General features: G+C 31.8%; 1 protein-coding gene across 10 annotated transcripts in view; it reads right to left on the reverse strand.

The window, feature by feature from the left end:
- Tmem135 (transmembrane protein 135) overlaps positions 1–20,828 on the reverse strand; it is a 271,986-nt gene that overhangs the window by 208,956 nt on the left and 42,202 nt on the right. For 9 of the 10 annotated variants that reach the window (XM_046439331.2, XM_046439336.2, XM_046439335.2 and 6 more), the window contains one exon: positions 6,198–6,231. The exons of the other annotated variant lie outside the window; for it this stretch is intronic. In XM_046439331.2, coding sequence (XP_046295287.1) covers positions 6,198–6,231 — 34 coding nt within the window. The remainder of the gene's footprint in view (positions 1–6,197; positions 6,232–20,828) is intronic. 10 annotated transcript variants of the gene reach the window in all.

A 20,828-nucleotide genomic window follows, 5' to 3' on the forward strand; every position in this document is an offset into this window, starting at 1 on the left:
GGTCTACAAAGAAACTGCTAGAGTTAATAAATGAATTCAGCAAAGTGGCAGGATATAAAATCAACATGCATAAATCAAAGGCATTCCTGTATATCAGCAACAAAACTTCTGAAATGGAAATGAGGAAAACCACTCCATTCACAATATCCTCAAAGAAAATAAGATACTTGGGAATCAACCTAACAAAAGAGGTGAAAGATTTATATAATGAAAACTACAGAACCCTAAAGAGAGAGATAGAAGAAGATCTTAGAAGATAGAAAAATGCACCCTGTTCAGGGATAGGCAGAACTAACATCATCAAAATGGCGATATTACCCAAAGTTCTCTACGGGGTTTAATGCGATGCCAATCAAAATCCCAACGGCATTTCTTGTAGAAATAGAGAAAGCAATCATGAAATTCATATGGAAAAACAAAAGACCCAGAATAGCAAAAGCAATTCTAAGCAGGAAGTGTGAATCTGGAGGTATAGCGATACCAGAGTTCAAACTATACTACAAAGCAATAGTAACAAAAACAGCGTGGTACTGGTACCAAAATAGGCAGGTGGACCAATGGTACAGAATAGAGGACACAGAAACCAATCCACAAAATTACAACTTTCTTATATTTGATAAAGGGGCCAAAAACATGCAATGGAGGAAAGATAGCATCTTCAACAAATGGTGTTGGGAAAACTGGAAATCCATATGCAACAAAATGAAACTGAATCCCTTTCTCTCGCCATGCACAAAAGTTAATTCAAAATGGATCAAGGAGCTAGATATCAAATCAGAGACACGCCATCTGATAGAAGAAAAAGTTGGCTACAATCTACATACTGTGGGGTCGGGCTCCAAATTCCTTAATAGGACGCCCATAGCCCAAGAGTTAATAACAAGAATAAACAAATGGGACTTACTTAAACTAAAAAGTTTTTTCTCAGCAATAGAAACAATAAGAGAGGTAAATAGAGAGCCTACATCCTGGGAACAAATTTTTACTCCTCACACTTCTGATAGAGCCCTAAAATCCAGAATATACAGGGAACTCAAAAAATTAAACAATAAGAAAACAAATAACCCGATCAATAAATGGGCCAAGGACCTGAACAGACACTTCTCAGAGGAGGACATACAAACAATCAACAAGTACTTGAAAAAATGTTCACCATCTCTAGCAGTCAGAGAAATGCAAATCAAAACCACCCTAAGATACCATCTCACTCCAGTAAGATTGGCAGCCATTATGAAGTCAAATAACAACAAGTGCTGGCGAGGATGTGGGAAAAAAGGTACACTTGTTCATTGCTGGTGGGACTGCAAATTGGTGCAGCCAATTTGGAAAGCAGTATGGAGATTCCTGGGAAAGCTGGGAATGGATCCACCATTTGACCCAGCTATCGCCCTTCTCGGACTATTCCCTGAGGATCTTAAAAGAGCGTACTACAGGGATACTGCCACATCAATGATCATAGCAGCACAATTCACAATAGCTAGACTGTGGAACCAACCTAGATGCCCTTCAATAAATGAATGGATAAAAAAAAACTGTGGCATCTATACACAATGGAGTATTACACAGCACTAAAAAATGACAAAATCATAGAATTTGCAGGGAAATGGATGGCATTAGAGCAGATTATGCTAAGCGAAGCTAGCCAATCCTTAAAAAACAAATGCCAAATGTCTTCTTTGATATAAAGAGAGCAACTATGAACAGAACACGGAGGAAGAGCATGAGGAAAAGATTAACATTAAACAAAGATGAATGGGGGGAGAGAAAGGGAGAGAGAAGGGAAAGCATATGGAAATGGTAGGAGACCCTCAATATTACACAAAATTACATATAAGAGGTTGTGAGGGGAAAGGGCGGGGGAAACAAGGGAGAGAATTGAACAACAGCAGATGGGTAGAGAGCGAAGATGGGAGGGGAGGGGAGGGGGGATAGTAGGGGATAGGAAAAGTAGCAGAATACAACAGTCACTAATATGCCATTATGTAAAAATGTGAGTGTGTAACCGATGTGATTCTGCAATTTGTATTTGGGGTAAAAATGGGAGTTCATAACCCAATTGAGTCAAATGTATGAAAGATGATATATCATGAGCTTTGTAATGTTTTGAACAACCAATTAAAAAAAAATAAGTACTATAAAAGCCCTCTATCCAACACAAATGATCAAAGTCAAAGACCTCTTCTCCTGGAATTTGTAAATTATACCAGACAATATACATAAGTTTTAGAAGTTTATTTTAAAATTACAGTGCATAAATATACACATTATTTGGGGTATTAAAGGATACAATATGTGCTATTACAGAAAGCATGTGAGTGGCTAAAAAAAAAACCTCAAATTCATCCTAATACCCAGGCACATAAAGGCATATTACATTTTAAAGCTTTTTTTTAAGTATAAGAAAGAAAAGCCAGGTGTTGGGGTGCCTCCTATAAACCCAGCTTCTTGGGAGACTGAGGTAGGAGGATCACAAGTTCAAGGCCAGCCTTCATAACTTAGTGAAGCGTTGTCTCAAAATAATAAAATAAAATAAAAAGGGCTGGGGCTGGGGTTGTGGTTCAGGTATAGAGCACTCGCCTAGCACATGCGAGGCCCTGGGTTCGATCCTCAGCACCACATAAAAATAATAAATAAAAATAAAGGTACTGTGTCCAACTATAACTAAAAAATAAATATCTAAATAAATAAATAAAAAGGGCTGAAGTACTGGGGAAAGAACTCAGTGATACAGATTCCCTGGGTTCAACCTCTAGTATCATAAAAAAAAAAAAAATCTATAAAAATTCAAGGTTAGAAGACAGACAATAAGGGCTGGGGCTATGGCTCAATGGTAGAGTGCTTGACTAGCATGCATGAGGCACAGGATTCAATCCCAGCACCATATAAACAAACTAAATAAACAAAATAAAGGTGTTGTGTCCATCTACAACTAAAAAATAAAAATAAAAAAAAGAAGACGGACAATAAAATAATAACAATAACAACAAAAAAAGTCAAATGTTAAAAATACTTTAGGGGAAAAATATTAATCATGTGTTATGGGTAAAGAGTATGTGTGACATGGAAGATGACTATTATTTTATGTGGGATAGAAAAGGAAAACTACAAAACAGTGGCATTTCAGCAGAGTCTCATTGAAATGATAAAGCAAGACATGCTATCTGAGGCTAAGAGTTCAAATATTGAGAACAAAAACCAAGTTCTTCAAGAAGCATGCTTGTCATGCTCTCTGAATACCAGAGTGGGCAGTGGTGTTAAAGTAGAAAATGAGGAAGCAGAAAGTAAGAGAGAAGGCCAGAGTCATAGACTCCTAATTTTTACAGGCTCCTTCCAAGTCTTGAGAAAAGCACTAAATAATCTGTTCAAATATCCACATACTGACAACATTTGCAAAACCAAGATATTTTAACCACAAATGATTAACAACACTATCACATTACTTTCTGATTTCTCTATCAGATTTCTTCTTGAAGTGAATAGTCACAGGCATTTTGGAACCCAGTTTATTAGTATTTCAAGTGAATAATTTAGTTTATCAATATATATTTATTAATTTGCTTTCCACCTGCTTCTAGGTTTAGAAAATTGATTTCTGGTAGTACATGAAGAGTGATTTCTAGCAATAATCCACCATTCACTGTGCCAATTTACCCTGTCATGACATTAAAGTGAAAGATCAGAGGACACACTAACATACAGACATGCCAACCCCTGGAAATATGTAGATAATGACAAAGAAATAGATTTGAAATGCCCAGAACCAGAAAATAGATTGCCAAAAGCTTTTTCAATCATCAAACATGTAAAGTAGTAACATCTTATCAAGGCCTACTTAAAATGGAAGCTTCTTCCTATTAAGAAAATGAAATAAATATTATTATTATTAATATTATTATTAATATACCAATACTTTATGGGTTTTTTACTAATTGAAATTGAACTACAGGCAATTTTTTAGAATTCCCATGTTTTAGAACTACTACCTAAAACAGAATTGAAGTCTGTGTATTAAGTCACATGGTTTATCTATTTCAAATATGAATAATTTAGAAAACATATTTCATAAATAATGCAAGAGGAAAGACTGGATTATATTTTTTCCTCTCTACAGAAAATGATATCATAAAGTCATCTTATAAAGAAACAAGCAGGTTACAACCAATAAATAATGGAAAAAAGTATTATAGAGATAGACGATTATTTTATAAAATATTTCTGGACTTGTTATGTCTGATATGTATCACCTTTATAAAATTAAAGCTATATAATTCAAATTAAATGTTTAACAGATAGGATAAACAAGGCCCTTGGTTCAATTCCTAACATGTACACACAACTTAGTTAACTTGAAGACAGGCCTGAAGAGACAGACAGAATTAAGCAGAGATGAGAAAGTGGGAAAACGTTAACAGCAATAATAAAATCATGAAAAGGAAAATGCAGTTTGACATACATCTACAAGGAATTCCTGTTAAAATAACTCAATATAGAGCCCAGGAAGAAGCAAGATCAAAGAGAGAATGGATATGAATTTAATTCCAGATCTAATAGTCCTCAGATTGAAGAAGCAAACTAGGTCCTGATCAAACTAAATGAAAATTCTACATCCTAATGAATACAACTTGCCAAGATAAATTCTTCTAAAAGAAATCACAAAAACAATTGAGAGAAAAGACAAAATACCTATAAAGTAAAACCAGACAGAGAACAGATTTCAAAAAGCATCTATGGAGAACAAAAATAAAGCATTATTATATTTAAATTACTAGAATTGTAAAGCCAGAAAGATTATTATTAAATCAACAAAATATTAATCAAATCTCTACAACAAGCCAGACTATGATTAGGTACTTGTAGTATAATGGGAGATAAAATAGAAAAAGTTCCTGACTTCATATAATTTACATTCTTGTTAGATTTCTTTCATGAAGAATAAGACAAAAAAAGAAACACTTTGCTCTCCTGGTGTCTAGAAATGCCCATCTCACTTCAATTAAGAGCTTAGAATACTTAGTTTTCTACAGTATATATTTTAAAATAACGTACTTATAATGTACTCTTTACTTTCCTAATCTATGGTACATGAAACCTCTGAAACTGTATAGAAATTTAAGTGTTTGTCTGTACATGAGCAGTTCTCTATGAAGAATGTCCATCCTGTCATCAAAGTCTTAAAGAGATCGATGACTCAAGAAGATTAGAACCACTTTTCTCTGACCCAGCTCCTCTGAGGTGCTACAGTACCAGTCATCTTTTAGTCCTTTTTATCCATTATTATTTCTACTATAACTTCTCCATCAATGAAATGACTATCTCATGGGCCAGCATCTAGCATAGTAACTACTAACACATGGGTACTGAACAAAAATTATTTACCACTGAAATGAATTGCTAAATATATCTCTGAAATATACTCCCTTATTATAGAATTTTAAAAACTATCTATCCTTAGGTAAATAAATTAGCCCTGCTTAATTGAATTTTTTAATGTTGCCTATCAATTCTATTAAGCAACTTTAAAAGATATTAATGTGAATATGTTCTTAAAATATGAACTTAATGGTAGAATTGAACGATTATATATATATATATATATATATATATATATATATATATATACACACACACACATATACATACATATATTATATATATGTATGTATATCAGAATATCAGACTAGATAATATTAAATAAAGAATATCAGACTAGATAATATTAACTTCATTTCTGTCAACTTAGAAATTTAGAAGCCTAACCAATTATATTATTAAACGTACTCACTCAGTCTTTGGAGATAGTACCATGGTGTTTTAATGTTTAAATAGGTATATCAAAAAATTCATCCTTAAAACATTTTTCCTATAAGAAATGGCAGCAGAGGCGGAATATGAAATTCAACATACAGGGAGAGAACTAGATATACAGTAATGTGAAAATGTAAGCTTAGAGAAAACAGTCATGAAGTGCACAGGACAATGAATCACTTTCCTACTAAAATAAGAGAAAGTTAGTCCTACAGGATAAAAACAAAGCAGATAGTACCAAGGTTCTTTTAAACATTTAAGTTTGTCCTTTAAAATAGAGATGGAAAAATATTCTCAAATTGAATTAGTTTTCCTTTTTTAAGAAAATGTAATTTTTAAAAAATTAAAAAGCATATGGAAAAGTTAGTTTAAAAAAAGAGAGTATTACTTACCAAGTTGGCCATATAAATTGTGAGCAGCCCTCTCCTGAAAATAATTTTAAAAAGAGAGTAAGATTAAACTTCAATTTGATTCAACGGTCATTTTATCATTTTTTTTTCTTAGAAAGGAAGATATTTTATTAGAATTTTAAACAATATTTAAGTGATGAAATAATTCTAACAACAAGGTATTCGCTACTTACAATTCCAATCAATTTCAGTTCTTTTATGTCATGACAAGTGTAAAGAACTGTCAAAGTTCCTTCTAACAGTAAAACCCACAGCTCAAAGCTGTGGGAGGAAATATGACTGAGCCAAAGAACTTCACGTTGACCACATAAGTGATGCACATTGAAACACCACACAATACTTTCCTACAAGTCCAAGCCACTTGTGAACCAATTAATATTAGCATTAAGCTTTAAATAAACTGTTAGGCACAGGACTAAATCAGGCATCATAAAACCCTGTGGTTCCATAGTCAAGTCATACAAATCCCCAAGTCTTTTGCCTCATTTATCTCAACTGTAACAAGTGAGATTCATCCTTGAGACAATCATTTTTTAATAAATCTATCAAAATAATTTTCAGGAGTTGAAAAACATACTGGTATCTTAGAAAAAATGGGTGCATGGTGCCAAACTAAGTTTTTACTGTCTTAATAGTTGGATCTAAATAGTTCTAAATCATTCTACTTAAAGGTTAGAGTACGTTTGTTAAAAGAATTTCTTTTTTTTTTCCATACAGGATTTCAATACATTGTCCAGATTGTACAGCCTGATCTCCAACTCCTGGGTTCAAGCATTCCCCCTTTTTTGACCTGCCAAACAATGGGACTGCAGGTGTAGGCCACCACACCCAGCTTATGCTACAGAATTCTAAACAAATTCATTCTGCCAAAAAGTCAAACCCATAAAAATTCTGAATAAATGAAAATTTATCCTCCAAAACTTCAGAATTCTACTTGTTTTATACATGATTATTTATAACATTCAATGTCATTACACATTACATGAAATCACCTTGGTTTTAATTTCATTGTGAAGTGAAAAATCAGGAATTTAGGAAGGTTTATCAAGCTAAAGCTTCCTAAGGATAAATGAAAGCTATAAACACTCCCTTTACATAAAAGCTGTATATTCATAAAGCTTATTTAATGAAAATTCAGACAGAAATTCAAGCTCTATTTTCTGCTTTTAAACAGTTTATTTAATTTATACAGTGTATAAGGAATGAATGAAATACATCTTATTCACTAGAACGTCTTTAACATACTTTAAGAGTTCAAATAATAAACTCCAAAAATTTCAAAAACTTATTTGGGTTTGAATGTTGAACACTTTCAGTACTCAAAGAATAAAATACTTTAAGCTAGGAGCGGTGGCGTATGCCTCTAATTCCAGTGGCTAGGGAGGCTGAGGCAAGAGGATCTCAAGTTCAAAGCCAGCCTCAGCAACTTAGCAAGGCCCCCCAGCTGTTTAGAGAGACCCTGTCTCTTAACAAAATACAAAAAAAGGGATGGGGATATGGCTCAGTGGTTACCTGCCCCTGGATTCAATACCTGGTATTAAAAAACTTTATATATGAAACCAATACCAATATCAAATTGTTCTCATTTAAATATTCCAGGTCTGCATATTGATATTGTCAATGAAATCTTCTTGTTATCAAATACATATATAATATTGATTGTTCATTATGTAAAATGGCTTACTAGATTTTTAATATTCCCAAAGACACATGGAGGCAATGTGATTTAACTGGACAGTGATAAAGTGAGGTTAGGAAATCAGGGGCTCTAGTTAAATTTATTTCTCTGGCACTCTGTCATCTTGAATTAAAATAAAGGAACAGGACTTTACTGACATTTCTTAAACATGTTTAAAAATAATTTACATGTAATCATCAAAATATAAAATATAACATTAAACTTACTTTAGTTGAAAAGTAAGAATGTACAGGTATCACTGTGCCAAACATGCTAGGGAATCTCCCTCCTCCATTGGTCTTAATGTACCTTAGAAAAACACCAGAATCCTATTGCCACTCCAAATAAGGACTTAAAATTTTATCAGTGGTAAGATGATTTCTCAGGTCACTTTTGTGTCTTGTTTTCTATATGTGGATTAAAATTTTCTTGCTAATTCTGTTCAACTTTGCCAGTTCTTACCAAATTATAAAGCAAAAATATTCCAATATTACTTATTTTTAATAAATTATAAAGAAAAATTAATATCCATAAGTTAAACACATACACAGAAAAAAGTAAAATACTTCACAAGAGATACCTATTTTTATCAAAAGCTGATTATGAATGAAGAAATAAATATTCTTTAGTTATAAATTCCCAAATAAAAATGTTTCTGTTCTTTCAGTGTCATTAACTGATAATATATTTCATTATGAAGAAATACTAAGAATGCATATGATGCTATTTTTAAAAGCAACTGTTCTACTAACTTTTTTTAAATTTTTTATTGTTGGTTGTTCAAAACATTACATAGTTCTTGATATATCATATTTCACACTTTGATTCAAGTGGGTTATGAACTCCCATTTTTACCCCATATACAGATTGCAGAATCACATCAGTTACACATCCATTGATTTACATATTGCCATACTAGTGTCTGTTGTATTCTGCTGCCTAACTTTATTCTATAATACTGAATAGTAATGCAGCTACAGTTTCATCACTAACTTCCATCAACCTGTATATAAAACTTTATCTTTAACCATAGGACAAAGATTGTAGTGCATACCTTTCTATTTCCACAAACCAGCAATAGTAGCTGGCAATGCTAATTGTAGAATTACTAAACATATAACCATCAAAGTATTTCTAGGAAGTCAAGTCTTATAAAACATACAGACAAATATTTTAGACACATACCTGCACAGACTAGAAAGAGGCAAGACCAACTAATGATACTAATTCATTACCAAGCAGAAATGATTATCCTTACTCTATTGAATCAAAGAATCAAAGAAGTTAAGTGGTTTCCTTAAAAATGAATTAATAGCAAACACACAATGGAATTAGGAGTCAATTCATCTGCCTTCAGTTTCAGATTCTATCCCATGAATTGCTTCTCCAGTAGAAAATTTTTATAGTATCAACTTACTTCTTACGTCTGAAACTCACTGACTTATTTAAAATGCTTTCTTCATAGGTTTCTGTGCTTTGAGGATGAATAAAGACTTGACATGCTCTTACCATTGTAAAAAAGCAGAGGATGTATTTTTATTACCTCGTGGCCTATTCTGATCTCAAGTTTCAATTTATCCTTCTCTAAATCACCCCCTTCCCAACCTTGTTCCAACCTGGCAGTTAATACCGCAAGAATGACAGGTCAGTCTCTCTGAAAAGCATGATAGTTTGGATTATAGAGTTACATCCTTTTTGATAGAATTTCCTTGGTACAATGTCTTCATCCCTTATGCCAATGTCAACTTTGTAGTTTTACAATATCAAACAGATTTATTTAATCATTTCTCTAATTATGTTAGGTATCACATGAACCTGAGAAACTAATCACCTAAATCTGAAGGAAACAGTGATGGGAAAGGAAAAGGTACCACTTACAAAAGAGGGGACTAGGATCAAGAAGGACAATAAACTACTTGTTAAACTTCACAGGAGATTTGGATGTACATACACTCCCACTCTACTGAAAATCACTAGGTTGATGAATATGACCAAATAAATACTATTTCTTTAAACCATGGATAAGTCTGTGCGTGCTCTCTCACTAGCTCGCTCGCTCGCTCTCTCTCTCTCTGTCTCTCGGAGGAAAGGAATGAACACCTTAAATTTTCATACAAAACTTTAGTTGAGTATTCATGTTCATATATAGAGGTATTATCTTTAAAAAAACTAGTCAGACTATAAGCATTCCTATAGGAAACATTAAATTTTGTATAACATTTTAATAGTTGAAAATATCCTTATATACTGCTTAAATTCTAAGCATTATCTTCTCACATCATTATCATTTCTAAATTTATGACAATGCTTTTGAAACTTCAATGCAAAAAAAAACTTCAGTGCATATATTCTTTAGCTAACCTCAAAATTTTGAATGACATGTAACACATTTCAAAACTGAGGTCACTGGAGAGTATACTAGGAACAACATAACCCCTAAATTCTAAAAATTTGTATATCCTATATATACATATAAAGTATAATATAGAAATACTTAATATTCTCTAAATTAGGAAAAATTAGAGATTAAAACAAAGACAAAGTGAAAGGTCATAAAAATTGTAATTATATAAAGAAATACTATTTAATCATCACAAAGATCCTTGAAGATAATAGATTTTCATCTGTCAAAATGTTTTAGAAGATTATAAAAATACTTCTTTAAGGAAAAGAAATAAACAAGACAAACTTCCACTCTGAAGCAATAGTACACAATCATGTATAGTACATAACACAGAGTTGGCTTTTTAGAAGTCCTCAAGGTCTTGCCACTTAAACTTGAAGATAACCAAGAATTTATACACTAAATTCATGATTCTTTTATTCACACATTATATGCACTTTAATCATTTGGTCATATAAGTTTAGGAGCTTCAAAGCTACTATCGTGCAATTTAATAACTCAACCACTAAGTATGCTTGAAAGAAATATGCTATTTTTGATATTTTAATACATGTCCAAGTTTCAGCATACAGCAGTTTTTAAATCATCTAAACTAATACTAAATATCAAAGCAAATTCCATAGTAATTCTACAAAACGAAATCCATCAGAACAACTTCTTTCTAAGCCACAAACAAAGCACTTCCTAAAAAAAAGAAAGTGAGGACTAGTCTTAACAGCCCTCCTAGGGATAAACTCCATGTTACCAATGCTTCCTGCTGAGTTACTATGATCACAGTTCTTTGTTACATAAATTTTTTAAGCAACCCTGGAAACAACTTCAAAGCTTTCTCAGAACCCCACAATGATATGATTAAGATTTAAGTAAGCCACCCTCTTACTAGGTGTCAGGAAGCAGCTGGCAAAGCACGTTTAGCTCTGTGAAAAGAGGAAAAGAAGGAGAGAAGGAGGAACTAATGGAGGGATGAAGGGATGGAAGGATGGAGGGATGAAGGGATAAATAGATTAGAGAAAGAAAAAAGGTATGGAGGAAAGAGTTAATCCAATATAGATGAAGACACATATATGGACATAGATAGATCTTCATCTGTGCATCTATATTTATATCCAAATAGGTGAACAGGTAGGTAGGCAGATAGAGATCTATAGTGTATATACTTACCTTATTAAATACTTTTTGGAAAAGTGATATACAACTGAATACAAAATGTATATAATAATGGAGTAACATTTTCTTCATTAAGTAAAGCTTTAAAGGTTTAAAAAACTAGGACTTTCACTATTTACAATTTGGGAAGAGGGGTGGAGACTCCTAATCATCCACAATGTATTTCTTCCACTCTGGTGACTGTTACCAAAAGACTGACTCAACTGCACACATTTCAATTAGCACCTTAAATAGCTGTTTCCCAACTTTAAACCTCAGGCCTCTTCTTATTCTGGGCCTTACTACTCCAATATATCCCACAGCTACAACGACCACCTTTTAGAAGGAAACTTCCAAATTTTGTTAATTACCATCTTTCCCTAAATCTAGACACATTTCCAGCAACTTACTAGCCATGTCCATCAGCATATCATTGATTTTCTCTGTGAATTATAGATATAATTGTAAATTCCTTTTTCTTATAATAAAAACAATGCTAATGTGTTGCATTTTAGGATACACAAAACTTCAACCTTTGAAAATTATGAACTACTAGGGAATCTTGGCATTTAATGAAATCTCACTATAAATCTGGTAAGAATATTTTTTAGAGCACATTAGGCCACTACATTAACTCTTACAAGACATACTATAAGAGAGCATATAAAGATATAAACCAAAATGGTTAGTTTTTCTGTTTTAAAGTTTAACTAAAAAAGAAACAAAACTGCTTTGTAAAATTGTCACTAGCTTTTGAACAAAAAACACTAAAAAGCTAAAAAAAAAAAAAAAAAAAAAAAAAAAAAAAGGCTAAAACTTACAATTTTCAACCAGACCCAACCAGGAGTTGTGGAAGATATGCATACTCATACATAGCTTTCAAGGTAAAGAACTACAGAGATACTTCCCAGTATTGTTAACGTCATTAAACAACAGAACTAAAGGAACACACATCACAGAGTACAATTATATAACAATAAAATCAAGGAGAAAATCAACTTTTCTTCAGCAAGCATGTGATAGCAGTTATAAAGAAGTTAAAGTCAGACTTAATTTTTTTAATGTCTTTTAAACAATAAAAACTATTTCAACGAATATTTAGACTAGCTCATGACATATAATACCAGAAATGTTCTATAAACAAACAGTGTCTAACAAATCGAACAATAGTAAGTGAGCAAAACCTCACTTATGGGAAAATAAAAGGAAAAAGCTTTCTAAAAATTCACTTAACAAAAATGAACATGAAATAGGAAATAAACCAGCAACTCAAATCTATGTTATCCTCTTCCAGGAAACTACTCTTTATGCCCTAAGAGAAGTTATTGCTTTAGATATTAATTATACACTTTTACATTGGTGTTGCTGCACTTGAAATAATGATAGTACTCACTGAAACAGGAAAAACAATATTTAAATCCTATGGTAAGCAGTTGCTAGGATTGACCCAGAGAGATTTCTACATTTTGTGGAGTGGTAAAATATTAACACTAAGAAGTTGTGAATTTAAACATGTATATTGTAATCCACACAGAAAGTAATAACAAAAGAAAATAACAAGATAATTAAAGTGGAATTATTTTCAAAAATTCAAATGAAGCAAAGGAAGGAGGAACAGAAAATGAAAAATAGAAAACAAATAATAAAATTCAGATCTATCCTAGCACTATCAATAAATAAAATGTTAATGAACCAAATACTCAATTAAAGGGCAAAACTAGGGCCACAGTTGTGGTTCAGTGCTAGAACACTTACCTAGCATGTGTGAGTCACTGGGTTTGATCTTCAGCACCACATAAATAAATAAACAATGAAGTTATGATGTCCAGCTACACCTAAAAATGTTTTTTAAATGGCAAAAACTAGCACAATCAATAACAAAAAAATCAGAAGACCCAATTACACACTATTTGCAAAAATATGTACTTTTACTATAAAGACACAGATGCTTGAAATTAATTAGAAAGAAAAATGTAGATTATTCAAATAGTAAGCATGAGAAGGGTAGAGTATATTAACATCAAATAAAAATAGACTTTAGAACAAATAATATTATCCAAGCTAGAGAAGAACATTTCATATGGAATAAAAGAATCAACTGATCAAGAAGAAATGGTAATCATAAGCAAAAAAAAAAAAAAAAAGGAAACACAGAAACTGACAGATTCAAAGAGAAATAAATCATTCTGAATTACAGTTGAAGATTTTACAACTTTCTCTCAGCAAACGATAAGCCTAGACCAAAGAAATTAGCGAAAAATATAGATCAGTAGTTCTCAGCAAAGACTGATTCATCCTATGGGGATATCTAGCAATGGTTAAAGATATTTTTAGTTGTCTCAATTTCGAAAGAATGAAGAGTTATGTACGACATAAAGCATTAGACAGCCTTCCGATAAAAAATGATCTGTATGTACTAAAAGGTGTCAATAGTGCCAAGGTTGGGAAACCCAGCTATAGATAACATAATCAACAAATCTGGCCTAAAAAGAAAAATGGCATGTCCATATCAACTGATGCAGAAAAGACAATTAACAAAGTACTATACCTATTCATGATAAACATTCTCAGCAAATTAGAAATAAGTGTGAACTTTCTAAACCTGATAAGGCACACCTAAAAAAGTATCGTACAACTAACATTACGCTTATTAGTGAAAGACGGGGGCCGGGCAAGTGGTACATACCTGTGATCCCAGTGGGCCTGAAATCCTAGCAGCTCAAGAGGCTGAGACAGTAGGATTGTGAGTAAAAGATGGAGGGCCTTCCCCAATATCAAAAGCAAGACAAAAATGCAGTAATACAATAAAGCAAGATAAAGAAATAAAGGACATATAGACTGGAAAAATAAAAATAAAAACTTTTCCATTCACAGGTAACATAACTGCCTACATAGAAAAATCTCAATAAATGTACCAAAATCTCCCAACTAAAGTGAGATCAGAGCTGGGGATGTAGCTCAGTGGTAGCACATTTGCATAATATATGTTAGGCCCTGGGTTCAATTCCCAGTACTAAAGAAAAACAGAAACAAAAACATAAGCTGAACAAGGTTGCAAGAATCAGGATAGACACATGAAAACTGTGGTGTCTATATATAGTAGCAACAAATATGTGGAAAATGAAATTTAAAACATAATACTCCCCTACCACACATCATATGTAAAAATTCACTCAAATGGATGAAAGAACTACATCTAAAAGCTAAAACTATAAAACTTTTAAAAGAAAACAGGGATAAATCTTTTTATATTTGTAGTGGTTTCTTAAACATGACACCAAAAACAAAATAGACAAAAGAATAAAAAATAAACTGACTTTGCAAAAATTAAAACACTTTGAAGAACATTATCATGAAATTGAGAAGACAAACACACTTACCATGAAAAAACATTTGCAAATTATATATCCAGAAGGGACTATATCTAGAATATCTAAAGAACACTTACAAAAGCTGGGAATACAGCTCAGTAGTAGAGTGCATGCCTAGTATGCCCAAAGCCCTGAGTTTGATCCCCAATATACAAAAGAAAAACAAAAAATAATCTTAATAATTAAAAGAAAACTCAATTTACAAATGAGCACAAGATATGAACTGACACTTCTCCAAAGAAAACATGCAGATAGCCAAAAGGTGCAAGAAAATATGCTCAATACCTTTGGTCACCTGGAAATGCAAATGAAAGCCATAATGAGAGAACACTTCACACTCACTTCGATAACTATAATTGGAAAACATATCCTACAAGTGCTGGCCAGGAAGTGGAGAAATTGGACACTTTATACACTGCTAGAAGAAATAAAAAATCTGTAATCACTTTAGTAAACACTTCGGCAGTTTCTCAAAAGGTTGAAGAGAATTACCATATAAGCCAGTAATTCCACAATTCAGTACATCACAGAGAAATGAAAATACTATATCCACAAACAATAGGTATATAAAAATATTCATAATAGCATTATTCATAACCAAGAAGTAGGAACAATCCAGATTTCCATCACTTACTAAACATATAAGTAAAATGTGGAATAGTCATATAATGGATTATTAGTTGGAATAAAAAGCAATGAAATAATGATTTATATAACATCTTTGACTCTTAAAGTCATTATCCTAAGAAGAGAAGCCAGTTGCCAATGATCACATACTATATGATTCCTTTTATATGAAAAAACTAGAATAGACAAACATATAAACACATAAAATTGATTAGTGATAGCCTAATGCTAGGTGGGAGTGAGAAATAAATGATGCTTAGGAGGTGATAGCTAAACAAGTTTCTTTTTAGGGTGAAGAAAATTTCTAAAATTGTACTGATGGTTGAGCAATTTTGTAACTCTGTTAAAACAAATGAATTGTGTATATTTTTAAAAAAGAATGAATGAAATATGTATATATGACTCAGTTAAGTTACTACAAAAATAATAATAATACCATTTGCAATTGTTCCCCAAAATGCTAACAAACATACAGAAGATACGTTCTACACATTATAAAGACAGATGAAAGAAATTAAGGATTTAAATAAATTAGGAAGTTGTAACATGTTCGTGGATAAAACAGCCAAAAAAAAAAAATAAACAACACAGATGTCCCTAAAAGGGTAAATGTTTAAACAAATTCCAGTACACTCACACAATGGAATATTACTTAGCAATAAAAAGAAATAACTAATGATACCGTTAACACCTTAGATGGACACATGAAAATCCATGGTGTCTATATGTAGTAGCAAAAAATGTGGAAAATGAAATTTTTTCCCTACCACACATCCTATGTAAAAATTAACTCAAATGGATGAAAGAACTACATCTAAAAGCTAAAACTACAAACTTTTAAAAGAATACAGGGGTGAATCTTTGTATTTGTAGTGGTTTCTTAAAAATTACACCACAACATAATCAACAAAAGAATAAAAAAATAGATAAATATTTAAACAAATTTCAGTACACATGCATGATGCTTAGTTTAATAAAAAGTTCTATGTAAACAAGGTTATACTTTCCATACTTCATTTATATAACTTTCTAGTTTCCTGAAAATAACATAAATATAGAAGTAGAAAGCAGGAATTGGAGGAAAGTGTTGAAATTCCAAAGGGTCAGAACAAGAAACATATTTTGTGATGATGAAACAGGTTTATCTACAGTCGTAATGGTAAAACAAATCATACATGAAGAGAAACTGCATAGAATTATACACATATACAAATGAAATGAATGCATGTAAAAGTGATGAATAATTAATAAAGACTATAGTACAGGATAGTAATGTCAACCTCATTTTATATTATACTATGGCTATGTAAGATGTGATCATTAAAAAGAATATGGGTAAAGAGTTCAAGTTCTATTATATTACTTGTGCAACTCTGTATAAATGAATAGTCATTTCAAGATTAAAAGTTAAAAACAGACCACATGATGACATAGTAAAGATAACATATAATAATGTAACAGAACTAAAACCAAACATATTAGTTGTATCAGTGAATTATATCAATGGTATTAGTAAACATATCCGGGCTTAGCCAAATATTTAAATAAAAAGATCTTCAGATTGCTTCACCAAATAAAACCCAACTTCATGATGTATGTGAAAGAAACAAAACAAATTCTTTCATAAACATAAAGGCATCCTAAGCAAATGCTAGCAAAAAGAAAGCAAGCGTTGTGATCTTGATAAAAAAAAAATCATAAATTTTTGCTAAAAGGCATTAAATCAAAAACCTTTTTTTTTTACTGCTACAGATTCTATCACCAAATGAAGTATTGTGGTTTAGATATGAGGAGTCTCCCAAAAGCCCAAGTGTAAGACAATGCAAGAATGTTCAGAAGTAAAATGATTAGATTATGAGAGCTATGACCTAGCTCTGATTAATTAATTAATTTACTCATACAGATTAATCTGATGATAAGTGTAGATAGGTAGGTTGTGGCTAGAAAAAAGTAGGTCACTGAGGGCATGCCCTTGAGGTTTATGTTTTGTCCCTGGTGAGCCAGAGCGCTCTTTCTACTTCCTGGTTGCCATGTCCTGAGCTGCTTTTCTCTGCCATACCATTCTGCCATAATGTGCTGTCTCACCCCTGGCCCAGAGGTATGGAGTTAGTTGACCATGGACTGAACCTCTGAAAACATAAGCCAAAATAATTTTTTCCTCCTCTACATTGATCTTGTCAGATATTTTGCTCACAGCAACAAACTAGCATGAAGATATGACCAAAATAACATAATAGTATAGATCTTATGACAATTTTTTCAACTTTTGAACCCTAATAATAGACAATGCACTATTTTTCAAGCATTCATAAAACAGTCACAAAAACTGGGCATAAAGTAAGCAACAAAGAAAACTTTATTATAAAGTTCCATAAAGAGAAAATATCATAAATAATATTCTCAGGTAAGAAGGCATTAAAACTAGAAATTGATAACAAATTCACTATTACAAAATGATTCTTATATCAAAGGAGAAACACAAACTAAAATTGTCAAATTTCCAGAAAATGATGGTAATGAATATTGTACATATAAGAATCTATGGGACACAATTAAAGCATACATCAGAAGAAAATTCAGAGCCTTAAATACTAATAGTAATATAACTTAAAAATTGAAAACAAATTCCTAGAAGAAAACATAAGGTCAACACTCCAGCATATACACACAGGCAACAACTTTCTCAGTATGAACCTTAAAGCTCAGGAAATAATGCCAAGAATTAATATATGAGACAGCATCAAATTAAAAAGATCTGCAATTGGAAATAACTGGGAATATGAAAAGACAACCTACAGAATGGAAGAAAATCTTTGTTAGCTACTCTTCTAACAGAGGATTAATATCTAGAATACAGAAAGAGTTCAAAAAACTTTATGCCAAAAAAAATCAAATAACCCAATTAATAAATGGACAAATGAAATAAAAGACAGTTCACAAAAGAAATACAAATGGCCAATAAATATACGAAAAAATGTTCAACATCATTAGTAATTAGGGAAATGCAAATCAAAACTACACTGAGATTTCATTTCATACCAGTCAGAATGGCAGTCATCAAGGATATAAATAATAATAAATGCTGAAGAGGATGTCAAGAAAAAGGAACATGTTTACACTGTTGGTGTAAATTAGTAAAATTACTATGGAAACCAGTATGGATGTTCCTCAAAGACTACACATGTAACCACCATTGACCCAACTATACCACACTTTGGTATTTATCATCAAGATTTAAAGTAATCACAATACAGTGATATATTCATACCTAGTGTTGAGAGCACAATTCACAATAGCCAAACTATAGAATCAGCCTAGGTGTCCATCAACAGATGGATGGATGAAGAAAACGTGGTGTGTGTGTATATATATATATATATATATATATATATACACACACACACACACACACACACACACATATATACGCAATGGAATTTTATTCAGCAATTTAAAAAAAATGAAATTATGTCATTTGTAGGAAAATGGATTGAACTAGAGACCATTATATTAAGCAAAATATACCAAATTCAGAAGGTCAAGAGTCGAATGTTTTCTCTCATGCATGAAAGCTAGAGAGAAATTGGAAAGCTAGAGAGGAAACAGGAAAAAAAAGGTGGGGGTGGATTTCAAGGAAATCAAAGGGACCAAGAAGTGGGAAATGTGGAGGGAGGGGGGATGCAGGGGAGTGACACTGGCCAAACTATACTCTCATATTATGTACATGTATGAATATGTAACAACAAATTTCACCATTATGTACAACTGTAATACACAAATTTTAAAATGTGGAAAAAAATGAAACAAAAAACAAATAGCATTATACTAAAAAAGTTATAAAAAAGCAAAGTAGCAAAAATAAAGTAAAAGGAAAATACAATATAAACAAGAATTGAATTAGAACACCAAAAGAGAGCTGGGGGTAGCTCAGTGGTAGAGCACTTGACTAGCACGCATGAGGACCTGGATTTAATCCCCAGTTCAGGGGTTCAAACAAAAAAAAACCTAGAATTTAATAAACAAAATAATTCACTGGGAAAGAATATCAAAAAATTACTAACTTAATAAAAATAAGAATGGCAGAATTATATAAAATAAATTGAAAAAAAACATAGAAAAGAGATAATTCAGTCAAGTCATAACAGACTTTATTCAACTTCACGTAAATAAATATCAAAATCTTTTAAATGAAAAATTTCTGAAAATTTAATATTTTTTAAAAAAATAGATAATTTTGGCTCTTGGAGAAAGTTGCTAAAGCCCTTTATTGTGTGAGGTGAAAGTTTAAACAGAACGATTTCCATAGAGGAAACTTATAACTTTTTCTAGGAACTACCACCTAAAAGAATCACCATGCCCAAGAGATTTAACAGAGGAACATTCAAAGGCCAGAAAACTCATTGCTACTTAAACTACTCCAGAACAAAGAAAGAGAAAGAAGATGATATATTTTATGAAGTAAATATAATACCCAAGTATGATAAACAATATGCACACACACACAACTAGTAGCTGATCTCACAAATACTGATGTATTTATTCCTGCAAATCCATGAATCTAATTCACCACAAATAATCAATGTATTGGAAATATGTGGTAATCACCACCTTCATCACATATTCAACTTAGAACCATGGAGTTATGAATGAACCTTTTGATAACCTCAGCATCATCTACAAAGTATACTCTTATCAAGAATGTTTAATTTGAATCTAATCAAGGTTTTAGACCAAGTTTCAAGTTTACAGAAAATTCACTAAATAAATGAACCAATTATTCCACCAAAATACAACTCAGATGAAACTAAAAATGTATTATATACAACGAGTCAACTGCCTGATCACTTCAATAAATCAATTCTATGAAGAAAAATTAAGTAGAAAAAGTAGTTGAAAATATAACAATATACATAAATTTTGACTACAATTTGATTCAAAGAAGAGTGATAAAAGCCATTTTAGGACAATATGAACTGGTTGGCATTAAGCAATATTATTAATTTTCTTATGTGTGATAATGTTATAATTATGCAAAATATCCTTGTTTTAGGACACACATGCCAAAGTATTTAGGATTAAAGCAGGGTGATTCCTACAACATGCTTCTACATGTTGCACACACACCAAAAAAAAAAAAAACCTACATACATAAACCTATATTCACATACAAATGAAGTGAAAATGGTCAAATGTTAACTGTTGACTCTAGTTAATGGTTACAAAGAGTTTCTGTTGAAAAGTAAGCACATAACTACAAAAGTGATCATTTAAGTACTAAAAGTAAGTAAATCATAGCACACTTCATTTAAAGGATTTTTAAAGTTTGATATGAGTGACACAAATTTTTAGCATATATTTTCAAAACCAACATTCATGTTTTGAAATGA

Source organism: Marmota monax, unplaced genomic scaffold (assembly GCF_021218885.2).
Source record: "Marmota monax isolate L192 unplaced genomic scaffold, Marmota_monax_Labrador192_F-V1.1 WCK01_AAM20220418_F8-fsc00096, whole genome shotgun sequence".
NCBI classification, from domain to species: domain Eukaryota; kingdom Metazoa; phylum Chordata; class Mammalia; order Rodentia; family Sciuridae; genus Marmota; species Marmota monax.